Raw genomic sequence first — 24,908 nt, forward strand, 5'->3', positions numbered from 1 at the left:
CCTCACACTGTACCACAGGACCCGTACGGTTGTAAAAGGTCAGAGCACCCGATTTATGTTGTTTATGTCGTACAGTGCTCACACACATTGTACGTTCAAAAACCACACGTCGGACTCTTGTTTCTAGAAGCAAACCGTAAACAGAAGCTTTTTCCAAGCTTAATTTACAAAAACTCTTGATGGGAGACATCAAAGTTTAAAACAAAAAAAAAACATTACAAGACAGGTCTGCGGTGTTTGCACAGTGCGAGAGGTGGTCGGAGATGTTAAACGCAGCTCGTTACTCCATGTATACTAAACGATGCAGGACGCGCGATTAACCTGAAACGGTTGTGATCCAAAAAATTCTCGCACAAATGAAAAATCATCTGAAAGGGCCAAAACTCGCACTGGCACCAGTAGATCATGGCAGTGTTCTATTTTATTTTGGCACCGGTTATATCAAACTGTTATGTAATTTTTTTTTCTTTTTTTTACAAATACAAAATGGCATATTTTACAAAAGCACATTTATCTGTAACACCAGCACACGACACATGTCACATTAACGTGTTGGTTTACCTAGAACAAATCAACCAATCAGCGTTAGCCGAGGCAGAATTTACCCAGAATGCCATCTGTCTGTGTTGTTACAAAACTTCAGAATTAGTGCATTATTCAACATTAAAGATATATGTTATATCTTAATTTTGCACAAATGACAGAATGACATTAATGGAGTTATTCTATCAGTATTCATTTCATTTATACACTGCTGTTGCTTTGATGCTTCCCAAAAGCGATTGTTATGTTAAAACTCAAATCAGTTTGTTTAGTAGTTGCACGTGTACCGGAGACAATACTGGAATTTATCAGTTATCTGTAAATCCGATACATTTTTGGGTGTTTCATCGTTTTAGCTTTATTGAAGATAACTTTTCAGTTATCTGTTTCTGTTATCGAAGTTAATTTTTTGGTTATCTGTGCCCACCATGGGTTGTTAGAAGGAAAGGTGATGTAACACAGTGGTAAAGATACCACTGTCCCCAGCTTTTTGAAACATGTTGCAGGCATCCATTTCAAAATGAGCAAATATTTGCATAAAAACAAAGTTTATCAGGTTGGAACATTAAATATCTTGTCTTAGTGGTGTGTTCAATTGAATATAGGTTGAAGAGGATTTGCTAATCATTGTATTCTGTTTTTATTTACATTTCACACCAACGTCCCAACTTTATGTGGAAATGGGTGTGTAATTGCTCTTTATTTCTAATGAGTATTATCACAGTGACCGTGCACCCCTTTATTAATTATTAATAAATAGATACATAATTATAATTGGGCTTTATTTCTAATGAATCAGTGCTATCACAGTGAACATGCACCCCCTTTATTAATTATTTATAAATGGATACATAATCATAATTACTCATTGTTTATAACTAGCGTGTGCCCATGGGGATCCACGGTCTCCAGATCGGGTAGTGTTTATAAAATAGGTAGTTCACATTTTTTAGAGTGGTATTAGATTGTGCAAAGTTTCTATAATGAGTTGGAATTGTGTATTAGTCCACAGTGAGTTAGAAACTTTAGACCTTTTAGTTTTTAGAAGAACTCAACCCTTTTTTCCTGTTCATTTCTTAATTGCTAAATGTTATTTTGCTGTCTTAATGTATTTATAATTATTTAGGTTCTTCTTGTCATATACGCTGTTATATATTATTATATTATTATTTTTATTGTATTATCCTCATCATCATCATTATTTTCATTTTATTATCACTTTTTTATTTTGTCGTTTGATCTTTATTTGTACCACAATGGAATGTTTTCAATTTCTTGTGTCATCCATGGATTTTAACATATTTACAATTATATTATGTACTTACATTGAACTACCAAATAAATCATGCACATATGCACACTTTTACTATACAGTGGAACCTCGTTTTAGAACTATGGTTCCTAAATGTTGTTCTTAAACCGAAACCAATTTTTCCATAAGAAACAATTTGAAATTGATAATCTGTTCTGGCCCCAAAAGAACACTCTTTTTACCTTCATGACAGCATTTCATGCATAAAAGGCAAACAAAATACAAAGAATATACATACTATTCATAAAAAATCCTGTACAGTAATTATAATAAAATAGACTATTTGAATTCACATTACCTGTAAGAAGACGTACATGGGTGTAAAGGGATGGATGTTTACTGTCTGTTAGGACGTTTCACTGCACAAAAAGCCAGATTATTCCAGGTGTCTGTTATAAAAAATAAAAAAAAAGTCCAAACTAGAGCATCGCACTCCTAGAGCACAAACATCCTAATGAATCAGATGCCTCTGTTGCAGTGAAACTCTAGTTGGATTTAATGTTGTGTGCTAACAGCATTAGCAATTTTATCAGTTGTCAGTATCTTCACCCATTAACGCCACTTAATGTATTATTACTGGAAATAATATGTGGCTCTTAACTTTTAATGTCTACAATAAAGCAAACTGTTAGGAGATCCCCAAAAATACGAGGTCTGTCCATAAAGTATCGTACCTTTTATTTTTTTCAAAACTATATGGATTTCATTCATATGTTTTTACGTCAGACATGCTTGAACCCTTGTGCGCATGCGTGAGTTTTTCCACGCCTGTCGGTGACGTCATTCGCCTGTGAGCACGCCTTGTGGAAGGAGTGGTCCCGCCCCCTCGTCAGATTTTTATTGTCTGGAAATGGCGGAATGAAAAGGACTTTTTTTCCATCAGAATTTTTTCAGAAGCTGTTAGAGACTGGCACCTGGAAACCATTCGAAAAATTTATCTGTCTTTCAGTGAAAATGTTACGGGCTTCACAGAGAATAAGGACTTTAACTACAGGTTTAAGGACCCCTTTAAGGATGGTCGGTGCGCCGCGCTGCGAGCTGCGACGATGCGGCACAAACCACTGGATCATTTCTAAGCTGATAGCTCTGTGGATACGAGACTGTCGTGTGCTCTTTCTCTGGTTATCACAAGACCTGAACATCAGCCATTTTCCGGCAGATTTCACTTTTAACAACAGATTTTGTCATGGAAAGCCACGCGGAAGCTTCGCGCGTCACGACCGATTCGCTGATGAAGCGAGACAAAGGAACACCTCCGTTTCGGAGTGTTAGAGGACAAGTTGGGACATGTCCAGCTCTCCACAAGTTCTTTTATACTCACTCGACTGGTAAGCACTGAAAGCCGAGATAGACATGTCCCAACTTGTGTCACTGTTGTTAGCTAATATCCATAATTTCTCCAAAAATATTAATGCTATCAACTTTCCTTTTTTTTACATTTATCCTTGACCCAAAATATGTAAGTATACCACATGGCAAATGTCAGCTCTCACCAGTTTGTCCATGATCGAATATGCACGCACACAGAGCTTTTTGTTTTTTCTGCTTTCTGCTGCAAGCAGGTACTTTTAATTTTACACACCTACAAACAGAGACGGTGGTGGAAGACATCAAATGCACTAGTTTTCACTCATGGTAATGAAAACATGACACTTCACTGACTAAACTAATTGAACTACAAAAACACAATGAATCAATATCGCTAACAACACTGTTAAACTAACATGAACCACAATAACATTTAAAATCCCAAAACCTTGAACTCCCATGGTGCATTGCAGCACAATGTCCATTGTTTACTGTTGTTAGCTAATATTGCTATTTTCTTCAAAAATATTAGTCCAATCAACTTTCCATTTTTGCAGCGTTCATCCTTTGATCCAAAATACATAAGCATACCAAACAGCAAATGTCAGCTCTTCCCAGTTTCTCCGTGATCAAAGCCAAAAGCATGCACGCATACACATGCACAGAGGCCACTTGGCTGTTATAATAGAGATTTGTTGACAAACTGGAGATGCAGAGTTAGTAGAAGTTAGTATGCAGGAAGATAAATCGGTGTTATCACAGTGAATGTGCACCACTTTTATTATTCAATTCATTCATTCATTCATGATGTGAAGAAGTAGTGGCTGTACTCCGAGTCCCTCCAGGATAATTGAGCTTCTCACCCTGTCCAGCAGTATAAGCCCAGATACCTGAAGGAGGAATCTCATTTCTGCCACTTGTATCCATGAGCTTATTCTTTCAGTCTTTACTCAAAGGGTCGTGACCATAGGTGAGGATAGGAGCGCAAATTGACTGGTAAATTTCTCCAGTATACCCCTACTCGTGAACAACACCCCAAGATACTTAAACTCCTCCACTTGGGGCAGTAACTCTCCCCTAACCCAAAGAGGGCAATCCACTGTTTTCCAACAGAGGACCATGGTCTCAGATTTAGAGGTGCTGATTCTCATCCCACTCGCTTCACACTTGGCCTCAAACCTGCTCAGTGCGCATCGGAGGTCACTGTCTGATGGAGCCAACAGAACCACATCATATGCAAAAAGCAGAGTTGCAACTCTGAGGTCACCCAACTGGACACCATCCAGCCCCTGACTGTGCCTTAAAATTCTGTCCATAAACAGCACAAACAGGATTGGTGAAAAGGGGCAGTCCTGGCAGAGTCCAACACCCACCAGAAACAGGTCTGATGTAATGCAGAGAATGCAGACACAGCTCCTCATTTGGTCATATAGAGACCGGATCGCTCGTTGCACCAAATCTGGTGTCGCCGACCGAGCGGTCTCCCCTAAAAATTGGTCCGCCCTGCCTTCACTGTGCCTTCACTGCGCATGCGTCTGAGTCTGACTCTCTATACCCAAAATGATCAAAGGGAATAATGTAATTATTAACCATCAGATGACAAAATAAAACCTCTTAAATCATTGTAAAGTCAGTTTTAAGCAGAAACAAGGTGATAATCGGTGAACCGCAGCTGACACTGAGAAATGATGCATGTGCAGTAAAGGCAGGGCTAACTGATTTTGGGGGGGGGACTGCTTAGTCAACGATACCAGTACCCCGTATTCCTGCAGCACCCCCACAAGATATCCTGAGGGACCCCCGTCATGCACCTTTTCCAAATCCACAAAACACATCTAGACTGGTTGGTCATACACCGCAGACCCCTCTAATATCCTTGGAAGGATAAAAAGCTGGTCCGTTGTTTGATGACCAGGACGAAACCCACATTGCTACTCCTGAATCTTGAGTTTCACCATTATTGATCATTCATAAAAGGATACAAATTCATAATTACTCATTTGGAATTATGTGTCCCCACTGGCTCGGTAAAGTGGGTGTTACAATCTCTTGGAGTGTCAACCAAGACAGCAGCTTGGGAGGTGGTGTGCGCGCCTGTGTGTGTGGGGGGTGGGGGGGTGGGGTGGGGGGTCGTCCTGAAGTTGCATCATCAGCCACACGATCAGGGTCACCTCGACTGAAAATCAGATTCACGGCACAAACGGTGAGACAGACAACCATACAGGCCTCAGTGAGGATGGGAAAGGAGTCATCCAAAATGAGAGCAGGAAGAATTCGAGGTCAGAATATGAAGCCGATGGTCAGGGCAGGCAAGAGACCTTCATGACTTGACTCAGGGCTTTTTCAGCATAGGACTGATCTTGAGGTGTGCAGGGAGAACATGTGAATGAACAGAAAGGTACAGAAACTAAACAGGACATCATCGCACTCAGACACTTGAGCCATGTGTCTGGTTATTGAAAATCTTTGTGTTTTTGTGTGTTATACAGAGACAAGCTTACTCTGAGTCGAAACATTGAACGTTTGGAGGCCGAGCTCAGTCAGTGGAAACTGAAATATGAGGAGCTTACCAAGAGCAAACAGGAGGCCCTCAAACAGGTGAGACCCATCAAACCCGTAGGCTGGATACACACCGAGCACTGGAGACGCTACTGTTGGTATAATCCTAAACAAATCTAACTGGTGGAATTTCTGACACGCACACACAAGCCTTCATTTTTTAAATTTTATTTTCTAGCTGTTGTGATTTTTTTTTTCTTTCTTAAAGATGAACATAAGATCATTTGTGTTGCTAAACTGCAGTCATCTCCACAAGTAACAAGGAGACAGAGCTTGTAATTTAGTGTCTGTGCACCACCACAATGGATTTGAAATGAAATGACCCACATGTTCTTGTAGTGTCGACTTTCAGCTCTTCCAAAAAATCACTTAATCATTTTGAAATTCATTTTTTAACACCCTTTATTTGCAAAGGCCATACGTAATGGAGCACACCAGATATAAGGATTATGGTTCACACAACCATCACTTTTATAGTCTGTTTTCTTGACAAGTCCGGAGATAAATACATGAGCATTTGGTACTGTATAGTATCTCTGTCTGGAGTCAGCAGTTCCACAAATTCTATATGACTGTGCAAGAAGGAAAGTAGTGAGGGAAGCCACCAAGCCACCCATGACTGAATAAGATAAAGGCTTCTGTGGCTGTGAGTCCAGAATTTATGCATAGCTAGAGTTTTGTATGTTAATCACCGATTTTCCAGCTTCATGGTGGAGTGGAGCAGAAAAGGATTTTCTTTAAAAGATGATCTGATAATTGATCTCCAGTTTGCCAGAAGGCACATGGGAGACTCAAACTTAGATTTGATAAGTTTTCTGATGTTAAAAATCCTTTAGTTACAAAATGTTATTAGATTTGCACAATGTCACTTAGATTTTGAGAACTGCCAACTCCATGTGACTTTACGACTGCCATACTCTGTTTGGTACTGTTTGCTGCCTCGTCTATTAAAAAAACGTCTGTAAAAGTGAGAATTTATGTTAACAATAATCGTGACAGTTAGTTTGTTCCATTACTTGTCACCTGTGAAAATGGTGGAACTTTGTATCAAAATAGCTGTTTTGTCTAAAAGGTGAACGTGATGTTGTTAAACCCTTTGTCCTAAAGCTGAAAGTCGACACCGCAAGAACATGTAGATTGTTTGTATAGAGGCAAAAATTACAAAAATGGTCTGTTCCGGCACTTGTCGAGCTGACTGCATCTTGGTGTTTTCTGTGTGCATGTCAGCAGAGGAGAATGGAACATAGCTCATGTTTTGGCAGTGTTTCCCCACTTGGGGGCAGTCTGGGGCTGCAGGGAGGATGCAACAGCAGCTCTCTTATGCAGATATGCTTCAGAATCCTGGAGATGAGTATCTCTGGAAATGAGCCATGTGTTTACTGTCAGAAGTCATCATCTTTTGAAATAGTCTATTTCATCACCAGTGCAGACATTTTAGTTTGTTCATATCAAGCTGTACAGATGAGCAGCTCAGAGTAGTTATAACTGTTCATAGGTATGTTTGAGTTCACCAAAGTCTGGCCTGAATGGGCCTTGTCTTGGGTATCAAACTCAAGAATGTGTCAACAATACAGAATGTATGTGTATTCTAAAAGGTTACTGGAACAGGCTTGTGACTAGAGCAATAGCTCATAGGTTCAGTTCTCCAATCTATACTGGCTCAGTCAAGGCCTGGGTTAACAACGACCACCATGGGTGCTGTTGTCCAGTAGGTCTAGGACGATATTAGGCTGCTGTTGGGCAACGAAGAAGAGGCAGAGTATGTGTCTGAAGGCAGAAGGAGAGGAGCAAAGCTAGAATTGTCGAAGTTGGAGTTGGGACTTTGAATGTTGACACTATGACTTGTAAAGGGAGAAAGCTGGCTGGAGGATGGAAGCAGAAATGTTGTTAAGAGTGTGTTGAAGATTGAGTGAATATCTGACAGGGTGATGAGTGAAAATTTGGAAATTGAAAGGATGATGATGAGTGTCATCAATGCATATGCCCCACAGGTTGGTTTTCAGATCACAGCGAAAGATTTCTGGAGTGAGTTAGATGAAGTGGTGGAGAGTGAACCCAAGCATGAAAGAGTGGTGATTGGAGCAGACTTCAGTAGGCATGTTGGTGACGGGAACAGAGGTGATACGGAAGTAATTGGTAGATGTGATATCGACAGGAATATGGAAGGACAGATTGGTGAAAGATTTTACAAAAGGATGGAATACTTAAGAAGGAGGAGTCTAGGGTGATGGATAAGAGTAGCAGAAGGTGCACACAGGTGGACTACATTCTTTGTTTCTGATGCAGCCTAAAAGAAATTGGAGACTGTAAGGTGGTGGCAGGGGAGAATGTATCTCGACAGCATTGAGTGGTGGTTTGAAGGGTGGCTTTGGAGGTGAAGACGAAGACAGTGAGTGCTGAACCAAGTATCAGATGGTGGAAGAACACTGTTGTGTGAAATTCAGGGAGGAGGTGAAAGAGACACTGGATGGTAGTGGAGTCATTCAACAATTACTGCAGATGTAATGTGAGGGATGTGACATCTAGACAGAGGAATGAAGACAAACAGACTTGGTGGTGGAATGAAGATGTTCAGGAAAGTATAAGAATTAAAAGGTTACCCAAAAAAAATTTGAATAGTTGGAGTAATGATAAAAGTAGACACTAGTACAAGGAGATGCAGCATAAGTTACAAAACCTAAGGGAAAGGCATAAATAGGTAAAGATCTGCACGTAGAAATATGATTTCATGCAGAGAAAGCATGACAGATGCAATGTTTGTTCTGATGGAGAAGTACAGAGATTCCAGAAGGAGTTACATTGTGTGTTTGTGGATTTAGAGAAAGCTTAAGACAGGTGCCAAGAGAATAGGAAGTCTGGAGTGGCAGAGAAGTATGTGAGGGTACTGCAGGATATGTACAAGGATAGTGTGACAGCGGTGAGATGCGCAGTAGAAATGACAGATTAATTCCAGGTGGAGGTGGGATTATGTCAAGGATCGGTTCTGAGTCCTTTCTTGTCCACAGTGGTGATGGACAGGTTGATGGATCAGATCAGACAGGAGTTTCCATGGACTATGATGTTTTTAGAGAGCAGGTTGAGTCGAGCCTGGAGATGAGGAGATGCACTGTGGAGAAGGGGAATGAAAATGAGTAGGAGCAAGATTGACTACATGTGTATAAATGACCCTGGTGGAATAGTTCCGTAACAAGGAGTAGAGGTGGTGAAAGTAGATGAGTTTAAATATTGAAATCAACTGTCCAAAGTAATGGAGAGAGTGGTAGAGAGGTGAAGAAGAGAGTGCAGGCAGGGTGGAGAAAGGTGACATCAGTGATTTTTGACCAAAGAATATCTGCAAGAGTGAAGAGGAAAGATGGAAGACAGTAGTGAGACCAGCTGTGTTGTACGGCTTAGAGACAGTGGCACTAATAAAAGATAGGAGGCAGAGCTGAATATGCTGTGATTTTCTTTTGAAGAGATGAGAATGGACAGGATTCAGAGTGAACATATCAGAAAGACAGCACAGGTAGGACAGTTTGGAGACAAAGTCGACAGATAAGATTGAGATGGCTTGGGCGTGTGCAGAGGAGGGTCTCAGGGTATATAGGGAGAAGGATGCTGAGGATGGAGCTACCAGGCAGCAGGAGAAGAGGGAGGCCAAAGAGGAGGTTTATGGATGTGCTGAGGGAGGACACGAAGGTGGTTGTTGAGACAGAAGAAGACACAAGGACAGGGTGAGATGGAAATGATTGAACTGTTGTGGAGCCCCCTAACGAGAACAATGAGCAAAAGCAGATTGTCTTTCATAAGTAGGGTCCTCTAATAATGTTTAGCACATCCTGAAACACCAACTCACCTGCAGCCTTTAATGTAAATTTCAACCCAAAAAAACACATCGCATCTTAATCCCGAGGTGGAGTTCACAAGTTAATTCATTTCCTAACGCTGTCAGATCTATAGCTTTTAATAGCTATTTGTTTTCTTTTCACGCTTTCCAATGCTGTCCAGCTGAACCTACTGAAGGAAATGCACCAGGACGAACTCGGACGCATATCTGAAGATTTGGAGGATGAACTAGGAGCTCGAACCAGTATGGACAAGAAATTGGCAGAACTGCGAGCAGAGGTGAGGAAACGGACGATCTAAGAATGAGGCACAGGATGCAGGAACTGCTGACATCACTGAGGAGGAAGAAATGAAGGGAACCCATGGTGCTGTGAGGAGGACTGGCATGTACATCTGGACTCGTAGAGGCAACCTATGCTTTAGTCTATTAGCAGGGCAGACCCCAGGATTATAAAGCAGGCATTGTGTAAGGCCGGGTTCACACGGCAGGATAATTAGGCCAATATCGGACCCGATCTTCCCCTTCCGACAATCTTAAGGATGCCCCGACAATCGTGATGATGCTAAAGATAATCTTATCTGATATTCCTCCCGTGTGTGGTGTGTTAAGAGCGCTCTGATGTGCTCTGAAGGATGTCAGGAGCGCTCCAATCGCAAATCGGGGATATTCAACATGGATTTTTTTGGCCCGATATTGCAGCGTGTGTTGTGTCCTCCAACCAAAACGAGCACGCAGCCTGCTGAATGTGACGTGTAGCCAATCGGAAAGCGAGGTGACGGACGTGCGGAGCGGAAAATAAAATCAAAACAGCTGTTCTGACTTACCAGAAAGTCCGGTGGTCGCGCTGTCTCCACTCCTTTAAAGAACGCCTTTTCTTTTCATTTTGTATTATTTTTTTCCCCTCTGTTTTAAATAGTCCACAAAGTACCTCCGTTTGTTTACTCTGAAGTCACGTTTAATCTCAAGAGACTTTGTGAGATTTCCTGTCTGAGCCGTGAATGTTTGTGTGTGAAATCTGTTCGTGTGTGGTGGTGTGTTCTTACCGTGTGGCTGAACACCACATACTGTATGACCAACCTGTTAGATCCATGATTTTTTAATCTTCACGTGTGTGGTCTCTCAGGTTTTGGAAACCCAAAGATCATTTAAAATCCTGTCGTGTGAACCAGGCTCAACTCTTCTGAAGAAAATTCATCAGGCTGATTAATGGTGTTGGGGTTGGTATTCAAAAGTGTAACATATTACATATTACTCACTACTTTAAAAAATATTTCACTTCCGTATTCTCTGTGGAAAGTAACTTGTTCCATTACTCGTTCCTTTTGAGTTACTCAGGAACGTGATCACATTAGCTACAAGCGACAGAGGCAAAGTGACATCTTGCCGTTCATTTTCAGTCAGAGTGGGTGTTTTGCAGCGGCAAGAGACAATGGTCGCTCTGCCGCCAGCTAGGTGGAGCCAAAATAGACCAGAAGTCTAATTTACGCAAATAGCGACGCGGTGATTGCCAAGCACAGTAAACAGGCAGCGTAACGCCAGCTGTTTGCTTGAACAAAATAGCCCAAGATGGTGACAAATGCTCCGAAACGGCTGTCTTTCTGTATAAGTCTAAAGGCCCCGTCACACTTCGTACGAAATGAACATGAGCCAAGCCGATTCAGGCGGAATGTCTAAACAGCCACAATTTCTGATACATCTACGAGGGGAATAAGAATTTCGTCGGACAGCTGTCTGCATACCCAGACTGCGCTCAGCCCCAACTCAGTCGTGCACAATTCTGTGTGCATCAGCTCTCGACTGCAGTCCAAATGTAGTTACAACATAGTACAAATACCAAGAATGCTGTTGAATTGCAGTAAGAATATTACGAATACACCTTGAATGCTGTATAACTGAGGTTTGCACGCCACCCGAAGTCTGGGTGGAGGGAAATTAAGGGGAGGGGCATGGCAAAGCGAGTGCTGCAGTCCACTGTCTTTTGGAGACCTGCCGTGTGTCTCTGTTGGATGTTGAATGACATCCAACCTATGAAATGATGACATGTAAACCAGGGCCCACTGGCTATCACATCACTGCAGTGCATGTACACCTGTGATCAGGTTACTGTGGCCATTAGATCACTGACACGTACATGCGTCATTACCCGGTGCAGCAATGATAGCCCCCAGCCCACAATGCATCACAGTACACCCACAGTCAGGAGGACTGTCCTGGACTACATGTATCAGGCCATATACTGGATATCATATGTAATTCTGAGAAGTGTCAAGGCAGATGCTGATATGAAAGTATTACACATCGGCCTACCAGCCCGTCCGTTGCTTGTGCCCCCCCCCCCCCCCCAAAGTCACTCTCCCTGCCTCTCATGGTCTTCCCCACCCCAGATATGACCTGATCACACCATGGTCCTCGCATGTGTGTGGTGCCAGTCAGACAATGCTGCACATTTCAGACTCTCTGAACTGTGTGATTGGGTGTCCTGTTGTCCAGCTGCTGCAAGCACCCATGGGGTGGATGGTACTGTGTGGAAGATCCCTGACAATTGGTGTTGTTGAATATGACTCTTTACATCCTTACTGCTGGTCTTTGTGCTGTATTCAACTGAATATAGGTTGAAGAGGATTTTCAAATCATTGTATTCTGTTTTATTTACATTTTACACAACATCCAACTTCATTGGAATTGGGGTTGTAGTTAGACCGCAGTCAGGCTGCAGTTAGAGTCCACCTCGACTGCTGTTCCATATTTTTCCACTTTGACTGCACCACAAGTGTTTTGTACATGAGCAAAACATTTGGGCGGCCGCACGACTGAGAATGCTGTCCGACGTAAGCGAATGCACCTTGACACTTCCGGAATGTGGGTTGAATTTTCATTCTGAGGGATTTGGGCTCAGTCGGCCTCTAGTGTGATGGGGGTATAATGTTTCACTTGAATTAATTAACAAGCATTTCAGGACAACATGGGAATGATGAATGAAGCGCTTTTTACCAAGTTTTGCATCCAACTTGAAATAACTTTTATTCCACAGAAGCATGCACTGTCCATTGAATATTCCATTGTAATGTACACCAACAAAGTAATGCGGTCCACAAACACTGTTGATGAATATTGCATTTTGAGGGTTATTAAAAGGAAACATTGACAGTTGCATGATTGAAGAGTATGAAAAAATACCTGAGTTAATTCTTCCTTTGAAACAATCTGTAGCTTGTTACCAGACCCCCCCACCCCCCCCCACCCGCTAACAATCATGACAAATAGACACCAGTGTAAATGCAAATATGATCTGCAGCTTTCTTGTAGACTGTTTTGAGACAAATCTCCTGTCACAGACTGAACATAACGAAAAAGCTCAAACTGATGTCTGAATGTAGCTGTTATAGATGTCAGCCTACATTTGAGTGGCCTGTTTGAGTGGGTCCTCTGTGATCATTCCCACTGCAGACACCACTGATATGTTGAGGTGCACTTTGGAAGTGTATTTTGGATTACCAACATGCACTGCTGCCTGGGAGAGCACACACTGTATTGCACTCCAGCTTGAAATATATTTTCAGCTGAGTACGTACACCCACCAGGTTTTTGGTTTTCACACCACTTATGATTGGGATGCACGAAAGCACGGCTTGGTTTTTTCACAACCTCATCCGAAAAAAACTTGGTATACTATGGAAAATGCCGCCCCCCCCCCCCCCCCCCAAAAAAAAAAAAAAAAAAATCTGCACTGAATCTTACATTTACTTTGATTTCATTTCAGACAGAATAAACCATAGATAATTCAGTTTTGCGCGTTCAGCTTCATTTCACTTTTACCAGAGGCCATCAAATATGGCTATCGAGTATTGCGAAGGCTTTGCATCCATCCTTTTGTTTGTGCTCAGCATAGGTCCTGTCCTATTACTGCCAGAGTCTTCAAATTTACAGGCAACATTCTTGGGACACAGACCTTGGACAAGTTCAAAGATGGCTAACCTTGACCTATTTTAAGAGGTCAAAATGTCACATTCTGTTTCAGTCTGTTCAGTTTTGTTTTGAGTGGCAGGCATGACAGCTAATCAGAGTAGAGCTGCACTGTGACAACAGTGGCAGGTCTCTCCAAAATCACTTTGTTTGTGTGTTTATATACATGTTTCTTATATATTACGTAAAGGCTAGTGAGAAATAAACACTTGTAAAACTGAAAATGCTGTTTTGGAACCTAATAACACCTCTGAACTTATTTACAAGACATTTCGCAGATGTTAGTATGCATACTAGCATCTGCCTACTCTGATATTTCCAGTTTGTCAACAAATCCCATTATAGAGCAAGTGGCCTCTGTGTGCGTAATGCTTGCGTGTGTTGTGCGTATGGCTTCGATCACAGAGAAACTGGAAGAGCTGACATTTGCTGTTAGGTATGCTTATGTATTTTGGATCAAAGGATGAACGCTGCAAAAATGGAAAGTTGATTGGACTAATATTTTTGGAGAAATTACCAATATTAGCTAACAACAGTGAACAATGGACATTGTGCCACATTGCACCGTGGGGGTTCAGGGTTTTGGGGTTTTAAATGTTATTGTGGTTCATGTTCATTAATGTTATTGGTTTATTGTGTTTTTGTAGTTCAGTTAGTTAATGAGTTTGGTTCAGTGTTATGTTTCATTGCCATGAGTGAGACGTGTAGTGCATTTGATGTCTTCTGCCATTGTGTCTGTTTGTGGTGGTATATAAATAAAAGCCTGCTTGCGGCAGAATTCAGAAAAGCCCAAAAGGGCATGCATGTGTATAACTTCAATCACGGATTAATTGTGGAGAGCTGACGCTTGCCATTTGGTATGCTTGTGCAATTTGGGTCAAGCATGAACACTGCGAAAAAGGAACATTGATAGGACGAATATTTTGGGAGAAACTACGAATCTTAGCTAACAACACTGAACAATGGACATTGATCATTACATTCTGGACTTGCACGCTATTCTAGCAAGGGATGTTATATTATCTGTATCTTAAAAGTGTGTGTGCATGATTTTATTTAGTAAGTTTAATGTAAGTGCATAATATTATATGTGTATAATATAATATGTTAAAAATATATGGATGACACAAGAAAGTGAAACACTTATTTCCATTGTGGCCCATTTCAGAATCAAATGACAAAGTAGAAATAATAATAAAATAAACAATATAAAAATAATGCTGATAACAATAACAATTATAACATTATAACAACATTATGAATAATGATGATGATGATAATAATGATAATAATTACAAGAGCAATCTGAGATTTCGGACGTCCGCCAATCCGGATCCTTTCCAATAGCACCAACTAAAGATAAAATAAAAAGAACAGTATGAAAAAACACACATAAAAGCATAATAAGAGCATCCAAATAGAATAAAAATAGACAAAAAAGTGTCAAAGCAATTGTGTGCAAAAAGCTGCCTGAACAAGTACGTTTTTAACTTAGCTTTAAACAGAGGCAAACTATTAATGGACCTCAGTTCAGGAGGTAATGCATTCCACAACTTAGGACCTGCTACTGCAAAAGAACGGTCTCTCCATTGTTGAACCTGGACCTGGGAACCTCCTGAAAGTTTTGGTCAGCACACTGAAGTGCTCTGACAGGGTGTGTGTTTTTAACAGGTCACATAAATAAATAAGAGGTGCAATGCCATTTACAGCTTTAAAAACAAACATTAACAGTTTAAAATCAACTCTAAAACGGACTGGAAGGCAGTGCAGGGAATAAAGTACAGGAGTGATGTGGCTGTGCTTCCTGGTGTTGGTCAACAGGCGAGCAGCAACATTCTGGACCAGTTGGAGTCGATTTAGGGAGCCTAGAGTGATACCAACATAGAGTGCATTGCAATAGTCAATCCGGGAGCTGATAAAAGCATGCATAGCCTTTTGAAGGTTCTTTTGGCTTAGAAAGGGTTTGACTTTTGCCAAGAGTCTCAGCTGGAAAAAAACTGGCTCTTACCACACTGTCAATTTGTTTCTCAAATTTTAAACAGTCGTCAAACAGCACACCAAGGTTCCTTACCACAGCCCTACGATAAGGAGCCAGGGAGCCAAGATCTGGGTCAGAGTTAGTTTTAGCTCCAAACAGAATACACTCTGTTTTGGCTTCATTAAGGTGCAGAAAATTCTGAGCCAGCCAGTCCTTAATATCCTTAAGAGTTATGTATGGAGTCCAAAGCACTTGTATTATTAGGCACAACTGGCATATAAATCTGAAGGTCATCAGCATAAAAATGAAACTGAAGATTGTATTTAGTGATGACTGAACTCAGTGGAAGCATGTACAAAGAGAACAAAAGCGGTCCAAGGATACTGCCCTAGGGGAACACCAGTGGTCAGAGGAACTGTGGAGGAGGAGAGGTCATTAACCATCACCCTGAAAGTCCTGTTGGTCAAATAAGACTGAAACCACTCCAGGACAGTCTCCCGGAGGCCAACCTGCTGGGACAGATGTGTGAGGAGGATTGAGTGGTCCACAGTTAAACGCAGCTATTAGATCCAACATCACCAGCTGCACAGGTTTCTTAGAGTCCAACGATAAAAGAATGTCATTTTGTACTTTTAAAAGCGCTGACTCAGTGCTATGTGAGATCTAAAACTCGAGTGAAATTTATCTAAAACAGAGTTGTGTTCTAAAAACAATTGCAACTGATTAAAAACAACTTTCTAAAACCTTAGATAAAAACGATAAGTTGATACTGGTCTAAAATGAGATAAAACTAAGGGATCTAGGTTGGGCTTTTAAGAGAGGCCTAACTACAGCATGTTTAAAATGGGCTGGAACTGTCCCGGAGCTGAGGCAGCTATTGATAAAGAGAGCAAGCTCGGACCCACACTGTTAAAAACCTCTTTAAAAACCTTTCCTGGAATAGTGTCCAATGAGCCAGTAAGTAGGTGCATCTGTGGTGCAAATTTGGTGAGAATCCATGAAGTAGTTTTGACGTAATCCTTCAAAATTTATATAAAGTGAAATCTTGATCCAGAATCCGTATCCAGATCACCTCCAAAATTCAGTGCAGTCTTCCATGCCCCAATATCTATCTGTGGTGCAAATTTGATGAGAATCCATGAAGTTGTTTTGAAATAATCATTCAAAGCCCATATGACGGGAAATCTTGATCCAGAATCCGTATCCAGATCTGGATCACCTACAAAATTCAGTGTAATCTTCCATGCCGTAATATCTATCGGTGGTGCAGATTTGGTGAGAATCTATGAAGTAGTTTTGACGTAATCCTTCAAGTGAAATCTTGATCAAGGATCCAGATCTGGATCACCTCCAAAATTTACTGTCATCTTCCAAAGCCTAATATATTATGTGGTGAAAATTTGGTGAGAATCTGTGAAGTAATTTTGACGTAATCCTTTAAAGCCTATATAAGGTGAAACTTGATCCACAATCCGGACTCCGTTTCGGATCACTTCCAGAATTCATTGTAGTCTTCCATGCCCTTAATATCTATCCTTTTACCAAAACTGGAGCAACCTTTAACTTTTGACCCTGTACCAACGGAAAGTGACCTTTCCTCAGCATTTTTACTATTTCTTACCCCATAACTCCAAAGACGTCAGTTCATAGATGGTCCAAACTATGCCTTTTTGAAATCTTTATGATCAGACAAATATGGAACACCTTTCATATAATTTGAGTATTTTTAAGTTTTGACCTTTGTGTAATCTTCAATTGACCTCTACCTGGCTGCCATTGAGAATTCAAGTGGACACTCTGCTTTTTCAAAAGAGTTATGTCTAAGGAGTATTTGTGCCAAATTTGGTGCTTACATGACCATTTGAAGGATTCCTCTGTAAATATTCACTTATCTGCTGCACTATTGGGAAAACATGTCAAGCACAAGAAGATGGAGTTATATTCACAAATGCCACTTATAACGTTACTTTGTAAAGACCAAGCTTTAATCTTGTCCAGGAGTGGCATCTACTTCTCTTTACTCTGAGGCATCTAGGTTGGACACCGTGTGTTCCGGGCCAGAGACAGGACCATCCACACCAGCAGTGGGCATGAAGGGCTGAAATGGTTCTTGTTACCGATGACCTCAGCAGATTTAATCTTTATTTAACCAGGTTTTTCTATTGAGATCAGCATCTCTTTGCAAGGGAGATCTGGGCAATTATAAAGTTTCCAATTCATCTAACCTGCATGTCTTTAAATGTGGGAGGAAACCAGAGCACCCGGAGGAAACCCACACAAACATGGGGAGAACATGCAAACTCCACACAGAAAGACAACAGGTGTGATTCGATCCCATGACCTTCTTGCTGTGAGGCAACAGTGCTAAGCAGTAAGTCATCATGCTGCCAATGATTGGGACTTAGTTAAGTAAAGGGAAGAGCTTATCAGTAAAACCACCTGCTGAGGAGACTGGTTGCTAGGAAAACCTGCACCATCTTGGCCCTTCATCGCACACTTCATGCCCACACCGATCCAGACTGTTATTAGCAAGAAGTCCAAACGCATGTGTCCTGTCTTGGTATGAGGTTGTGTCAGTGCTCTTGGCAAATGTCATTTATGCTTCTGTGATGGCAGCATTAATGCAGAAAAGCACATTGAGATTTTAGAGCAAAATATGTGGCCTTCAAGACAACAACTTTCCAAGGTTGTCCATGCATGGTTCAAATAGATGATGCAATACCACATTCTGCCACACACACATTACAATAGCATAGCTGCATGAGAAGAGCATGCAGGTACTGGTCTGCCTGCTGGCCTGTCTTGTCTCAGTAGAGAATGTGTGGAGGATTTGAAATGAAAAATGCAATAATGACCAACTCATACGCATGGACACATTAAGACGAGTTTGCAAGGAGAATGGGACAAAATAACATCTGAAACGTTTCAACGCTTGGTATCCTCAATGATGAAGCATGTTTTAAGTGGCAACATGACAGTGATAAATGCTTCAGCACCACACCATTTTTATAAAACTTATTTATTTATTTTGGTTCTGTTGCATTAATAAATGAAATGAAGTTGACCGAAAAAAATTAAATAAAAAAACATGAAATATGTTTGGTTGTACTGTCTGCATTGAAATAAAAAGAACGCAGTGCTAAAATACCCTTGGTAGTATGAGCATTGTCTTCTTTTTAATTTAATTTGCAGTTGTTTATTGCTATCTGTGCTATATATATATATATATATATATATATATTCTGCACGTGTTACAAACAGCATGGCTTCATAGTAAAAGAGTGCGGGTATTAGACTGGCCTGCCTGCAGTCCAGACCTGTCGCCCATTGAAAATGTGTGGCGCATTATGAAGTGCAAATACGGCAACAGAGACCCCGGACTGTTGAACACTGAAGTCGTACATCAAGTAAGAATGGGACAGAATTCCACCTGCAAACATAGTGTCCTCAGTTCCCAAATGCTTATTGAGTGTTGTTAGAAGGAAAGGTGATGTAACACAGTGGTAAACATACCACTCTCCCAGCATTTTTGAAATGTGTTGCAGGCATCCATTTCAAAATGAGCAAATGTTTGCACAAAAACAATAAAGATTATCAGTTTGAACATTAAATATCTTGCCTTTGTGGTGAATTCAGTTGAATATAGGTGAAGAGGATTTGCAAATCATTGTATTCTGTTTTTATTTACACTTTACACAATGTCCCAACTTCATTGGAATTGGGTTGTAGCTTCTCTAAAAATATTGTTGAATGTAAACTTCCATCTTTCATCTCATGAAATATTCATACTATTGAACTCATAGACATGCATATTTGTATAATATTTAACCGTAAACAAAGCGGTTTTGGAGCATCAGACACCAGGCACTGATGTCATGGTGCAGCTCTACTCTGATTGGCTGTCATCCCTGGCCCCCCTCAAAAAAAAAACAAAACAAACAGATTTGCTTGATTCAGAACATATAAATAGGGACTTTTAACCTCTTAAAATAGGTCAGGGTTAGCCATCCTTTGAATTTGTCCAAGGTCTGTGTCCCAAGAATGTTCCATGTGAATTTGAAGACTCTGGCAGTAATTGACTGGAGTTATGCTGAACACGGACAGATCGACAAATGGACAAATCCACATCAACCGGTATTCAATTTAATACACCACAAAGGCAAGATATTTGATGTTCACCTGATAAACTTTGTTTTGTGCAGATATTTGCTGATTTTGAATGGATGCCTGCAACACGTTTCAAAAAAAATCCGGAACAGTGGTATGTTTAAAAAAAAATATTTAAGAAGCACTGTCTGCAAAGCCTTCATGATAACTGATGGCCAGGGGCGTCGGACTGGGGGGTAAAAGGGTACTATGTACCAGGGCCCAGAGCATGGGGGAGCCCCACAAAAAACTGACATTAAATACATTTTGTGTTGCATGTTATTAATATCCATACAATTCATGTGTAAAAGAATATAATTAGAATGAATGTATAAATGTTGCAAACATAATTCTGCTCTAACAATAATATTGAAAGATCTCTGAAGGCCCTTCCACCCCTGCAGTTGTACAATGGTTTAGTCCAGGCGCAGAGGCATACATACACACACATCCCAAACGGGATCTCACAGAAAGAGGTGTTTAGTAGTGCTGAAACAACTAATCGATTATTAAAATAGTTAACTAATTTAGTCATCAGTTAGTTGTTAAATAACTTTGTTTTACCCGCAATGTTTCATTTCTTCCATATAAATCAACCGTTTCTGCAGCGTGGCTTGCTTCGAACCTTGAACCAATCGAAGCAGTGATTCGCAGATCAAAGTAGTGCTTCAATCTGGTGCTTTGTTGATTCAGTGTTTCATTTTCGCTTAATCTTAATTTTTTCCCCACTAAAACACCAAAGAGGATATGTCTGTGAGTAATATTTACCTTTTTATGTTAATCTGACCTGTTATGGTCTCCTGAAACAGTTGATAGATGTATTTATAACTTAAAACGGGCCGATGCTAACATGTTAGCATGTCTATGGCGTTTTCAATGTTGAAGTTAGCATTAAGCTGTTGCAGCTGTCAGCACATTTGTTTTCTGTATAATAATCCATGGCTCAGTGTTTGTTGTAAAAGAGTCAAATGTATTACAATTGTAATATTTTATTCATTTATTTTATTTATATATCAATAATAATAATAATAGCAACAACAACATAATAGTAATAATTACTAATATGCCATTATGCAGTTTTAGAGAAACGGACAAAAAGAATCTGACAAAACAGAAAAGATTAAACCAACTAACAATGAACATAATAAATATAGAAATAAATGTTTCCTGTGAACACCTAGTGACTCTTAAACCTCCACTTCATCTCTGTTTATTTAAGTTTAATGACAATTTGTTTTGGTCAAACCACCATCTAAGCTGTGTTTTTACACAAGAAAAAATAAAATGCAGTAAACTGCACATTTGTGTCTTTTTTCATGAAAATATCTTATTAAATAGAACATATTACACTTTAGTCCAGGCCTTTAAAATACTTTCGTGGACTCTTGCTGTAATATGTTGTCAGTGGTTGAGATAGTTGCTGTAGGCATCTAAAAATGCTCCATAATCAGGTGAAACCTGATAGAAATCTCTTTGTGGTGTGTCGGTGATGTATGTATGTGCAAAATAAAACAAAACACTACTCCAGGTATGTTTTGATGAGAATATAACATAACTTTGTTACAAGGTCAAACGTTGATGTTGCATGAGGAAGGCCTTTTAATAATAACTCACTTAAAGAAATAATGGCAAAACTCACATGTAGTAAAAAAAAAAAAATCGAAAAAATAATCGACCGATGACCTGATTAGTAAAATAATCGTTAGTTGGCAGCCCTAGTGTTTAGGCTGAAATAAAATATGTCTTTCCTAAAAAAAAAAAAAAAAAATCAAAGTCCGGTTTCAAAAAAGAAGAGAAAAAAGGACAGGGAAAGAAAACTAAATGAGGGAAAGCAGCTGCTAACCAAATTCTTTGAAAAGAGAGGTGAGCTTGAAAGCTAGCTATATTGAGTTGGGGGGTCTGGGGGACCAAATTGCACCATTTTCTAGAAAATGTTTGCGTTAATAAAAAGAACAGTGTGTGTGGGGGGATTTTCAATATGGCTAGTACCTAGGGCCCAGAATTTGATGCTACCCCCTGCTGATGGCCATATTTGATGGCCTCTGGTAAAAATAAATAATTAAATAAATGTAATAATCAGCATTTTTTATTTCATTTTCTGTACATTCCAACTTTTCTGTTTCGGGGTTGTAATTAATAAGAGGCAGTGGAGATCCTCATTAAGATGTTATTGTCTTCCATTGAGATCATGTTTTTTTTTTAATGTTCTTTTGTCTTTGTTTCTGTTGTTCAGATGGAGAGACTCCAGGTAGAGAATGCAGCAGAGTGGGGTCGCAGGGGTGTTTGGAGACAGAAAAACTGGCTTTGGAGAGGGACAACAAGAAACTGAGGGCACAGGCTGAAGATCTGGAGGAACAACTTGCTAAAAACGCCGGCAGGCTGCCTCAGCACTTGACACAGACCTCAAAGCCATACAGAGCGAGCTCTTTGAGCGGAACAAGGTGGGTCGGACACGAAAAATTCACATTTTTAGGTCTTTGGTTTTCTTGCAGAAGCAGGTCATACTAGTACAAAGACCTTAGTACCAGACTTCAGATTTTGGAGAGTCAAAGTGACATTTTATGTATTTTACACGACAAAAAAAGTATTTAAAGAGCACTTGTCTGCTGTAGGTGACAGCAGGATCATTGGCACTAGAGCATTCCATTAGGATTTGGTCTCGCTGGGTCCCATGGAACCCAATGCAAACCTTAGGGTGCTTAGAACTTTGCTACGAGTGGGAGTGGGTGGCTAAAAGAAAATCACTGTGGGTTTGGAATTGACAGAATGACTCGCACAACAAAGGAGAATTGTGTAAAAGTGTGCGGTGTCCACATGCTACTTTCACCTTAAATCAAAGGTCTTTAATTTAACAGGAGCAGCAGATGGGAAGAGCACCAGAGCAGGTACACAGGTGCAGCCACTGCATGCCTGTATATGGCACACATATATGAAACCATCTTTAAGACATGACAAACAAACCCCATAAATCTCTTGCTGAATAGTCTAAAATGACGTGTTTTCTGCTGCAACAGAGGAGGAGACACAAAATCAATGCATGTTTATTGCTGTGCGAGCATAAATTCTCAGCATTTCATGAGAGCGGGTAGGGCTGAAAACACACATTGTGGGAACGAGCGGAAGTGTAACACGCGCGTTGCGGGTGTGGGCGGTAATGGTCCAAATTTCAGTGGGAGCGACCAGGAGGAGGATGAAGAAATGAGTCTCCTGTAGGGGCTCTAATTGGCACTGGTACATCATAGTGGTCCTGGGATCACTTCCCATCTGGTTCTCTCTGCGTGGAGCTTGCACATTCCCCTGTGCGTTCGTGGGTTCCCTCCACTTCCTCCCACTTCTAAAGACAGTTGGGTTAGGTGAGTTAGAAACTTTAAATTGGCCATCGGTGAGAATGTTAATGTTTTTGTCTTTGTTCAATGGTGTGAAAAAGTGTTTGGCGCTGGAGCTTTTACATGTTACAAATTTTTAGGACATCAAAAACTAAACAAAAAAATTCAGGCTTGGTATATTAAAATTTCTGTAATTATGCCCTTTAAACTCACATTGAAATCTCTACATCATGAATTAAAAGAAATCAAAGTCTAAACGCAAAAATAATGGTGTGAAGTACATAATGCCCCCTTTAGTGTAGCACATGTACATCATCACTTTACATCCAGTTTTCTTCGGATAAATCGGGATGGATACATGAACATTCCCAAGACACTGATTATGTCTTGGACTTTATTTACGTGAATTATGAAGAAATACAAACAATATGGTACTCCATGGGAATATGTGCGGAGGCAATAGTTCTCAAAACTGACTGTATATGAAGGAGATTAGAGAGGAACAGTAGCGGGCGCAGTTCTGCTAGTGTGCTAATTAGCAAAGCTAACTTTTTTGTTAGCGGATTACCTTTTCAGCTAACTTTGAAAACCATCAGCGGACCAATTAACTTCTGCCAAATGTAGTTCTGCTAACTTTCAGTTCGCAAACATTTTTTTTTTTTTGCTGGCATAGTGAGTAAAGCTTAATTGTCAAAAACATCTGTAAAACCTAAAATATTACATGTTAGTTCCTGTTGTGTGTTTTGCAATAATCAGACCGCTGTGAGGCGCTCAGTCCTCCCCAGCAGAAGGGAGCAGACCGGTGTCGCAGACCGAACATTCCCCCCCTAAAAATGCCTTCACTGCATGCGTCATTTGGGACCACAGTGGCTCATCTGCATCTCTATACCCAATGCCGGATAAGGAAAGGGAATAATGTGATTATTAACCATCAGATAACAAGGTAAAACCTCTTAAATCATTCTAAAGTCAGTCTTAAGCATAAACAAGGACGTTTTAAGCAGAAACAAGGCAATAATCGGTGAGTAGCTACTGACACTTTGAAATGACGGAAGCACAGTGAACGCAGCAGCAGCAGCTCCTTTGGCTGCTGTGCTCTGATCACTTCCTCCATCTTTTATTCTGAAATAATGCTGAATTTTTGTGGAAATTATTGTTGCACAAAAGCTTCAGATATCTGTTGCTGAGATAGATGATGAATGTAGTGCAGTTTGAAGAAAAATGAAGTGATAATTGGCTGACGCACAGAAATGACGCATGCGCAGTGAAGGCAGGGCAAACTGATTTTTAGGGGAACCGTTCGGTCTGCGACACGAGCTGTGAGCTGCTATTGCAAAGAAGAAAAAAAAAAGTGTGATTTAGTTTCAATGTGCATCGACTCAGTGGGCAGGAGACATGAAATGTTAACCACTTTTCACTCATGGTGTCATTTAAAAACATCTAATTCCGGACAGTTTATCTGCATTAATGGCAACTTTTGTACAATAACACTACCTCTAACCTTAGTGACATGAAATTTGGGGTTCCACAGGGGTCCGTCTTAGGCTCCCTGCTTTTCTCCCTTTATATAGCACCCCTTGGGCACATATTGCGGCGTTTTGGGGTTACCTTTCACTGCTATGCTGATGATACTCAGTTATGCATGCCGATAACTGCTGGTAATCTCATCCACATAAAATCCTTAGAAGATTGCCTTGTATCAGTGAGAGATGCATGTCTAGCAACTTCCTACTTTTAAACTCTGAGAAGACCTGAAATGATGGTTCTTGGTCCAGTGAGACATCGGCATCAATTTGACCAGCTAACGCTCAGCCTAGGCTCGTGTGTCATACATCACATGACAGAAGGAGGAACCTTGGGGTAATTTTTGATCCTACGTTGTCCTTTGACCTCCATATTAGAGATATTACGAGGACTGCTTTCTTCCACCCTGCGAATATAGTAAGG

The 24,908-nt window shown here is 40.5% G+C and overlaps 1 protein-coding gene across 1 annotated transcript in view; it reads left to right on the forward strand.

Annotated features, from left to right (window-relative positions):
* The window catches only part of ccdc102a (coiled-coil domain containing 102A), a 181,332-nt gene that overhangs the window by 92,183 nt on the left and 64,241 nt on the right, over nucleotides 1-24,908 (forward strand). Inside the window, 5 exon segments of the mRNA XM_034160582.1 lie at nucleotides 5,653-5,761; nucleotides 9,710-9,826; nucleotides 21,869-21,914; nucleotides 21,917-21,997; nucleotides 22,000-22,076. Of these exon segments, the coding sequence (XP_034016473.1) occupies nucleotides 5,653-5,761; nucleotides 9,710-9,826; nucleotides 21,869-21,914; nucleotides 21,917-21,997; nucleotides 22,000-22,076 (430 nt within the window).

Source organism: Thalassophryne amazonica, chromosome 2 (genome assembly GCF_902500255.1).
Source record: "Thalassophryne amazonica chromosome 2, fThaAma1.1, whole genome shotgun sequence".
In the NCBI taxonomy this organism is placed as follows: Eukaryota; Metazoa; Chordata; class Actinopteri; order Batrachoidiformes; family Batrachoididae; genus Thalassophryne; species Thalassophryne amazonica.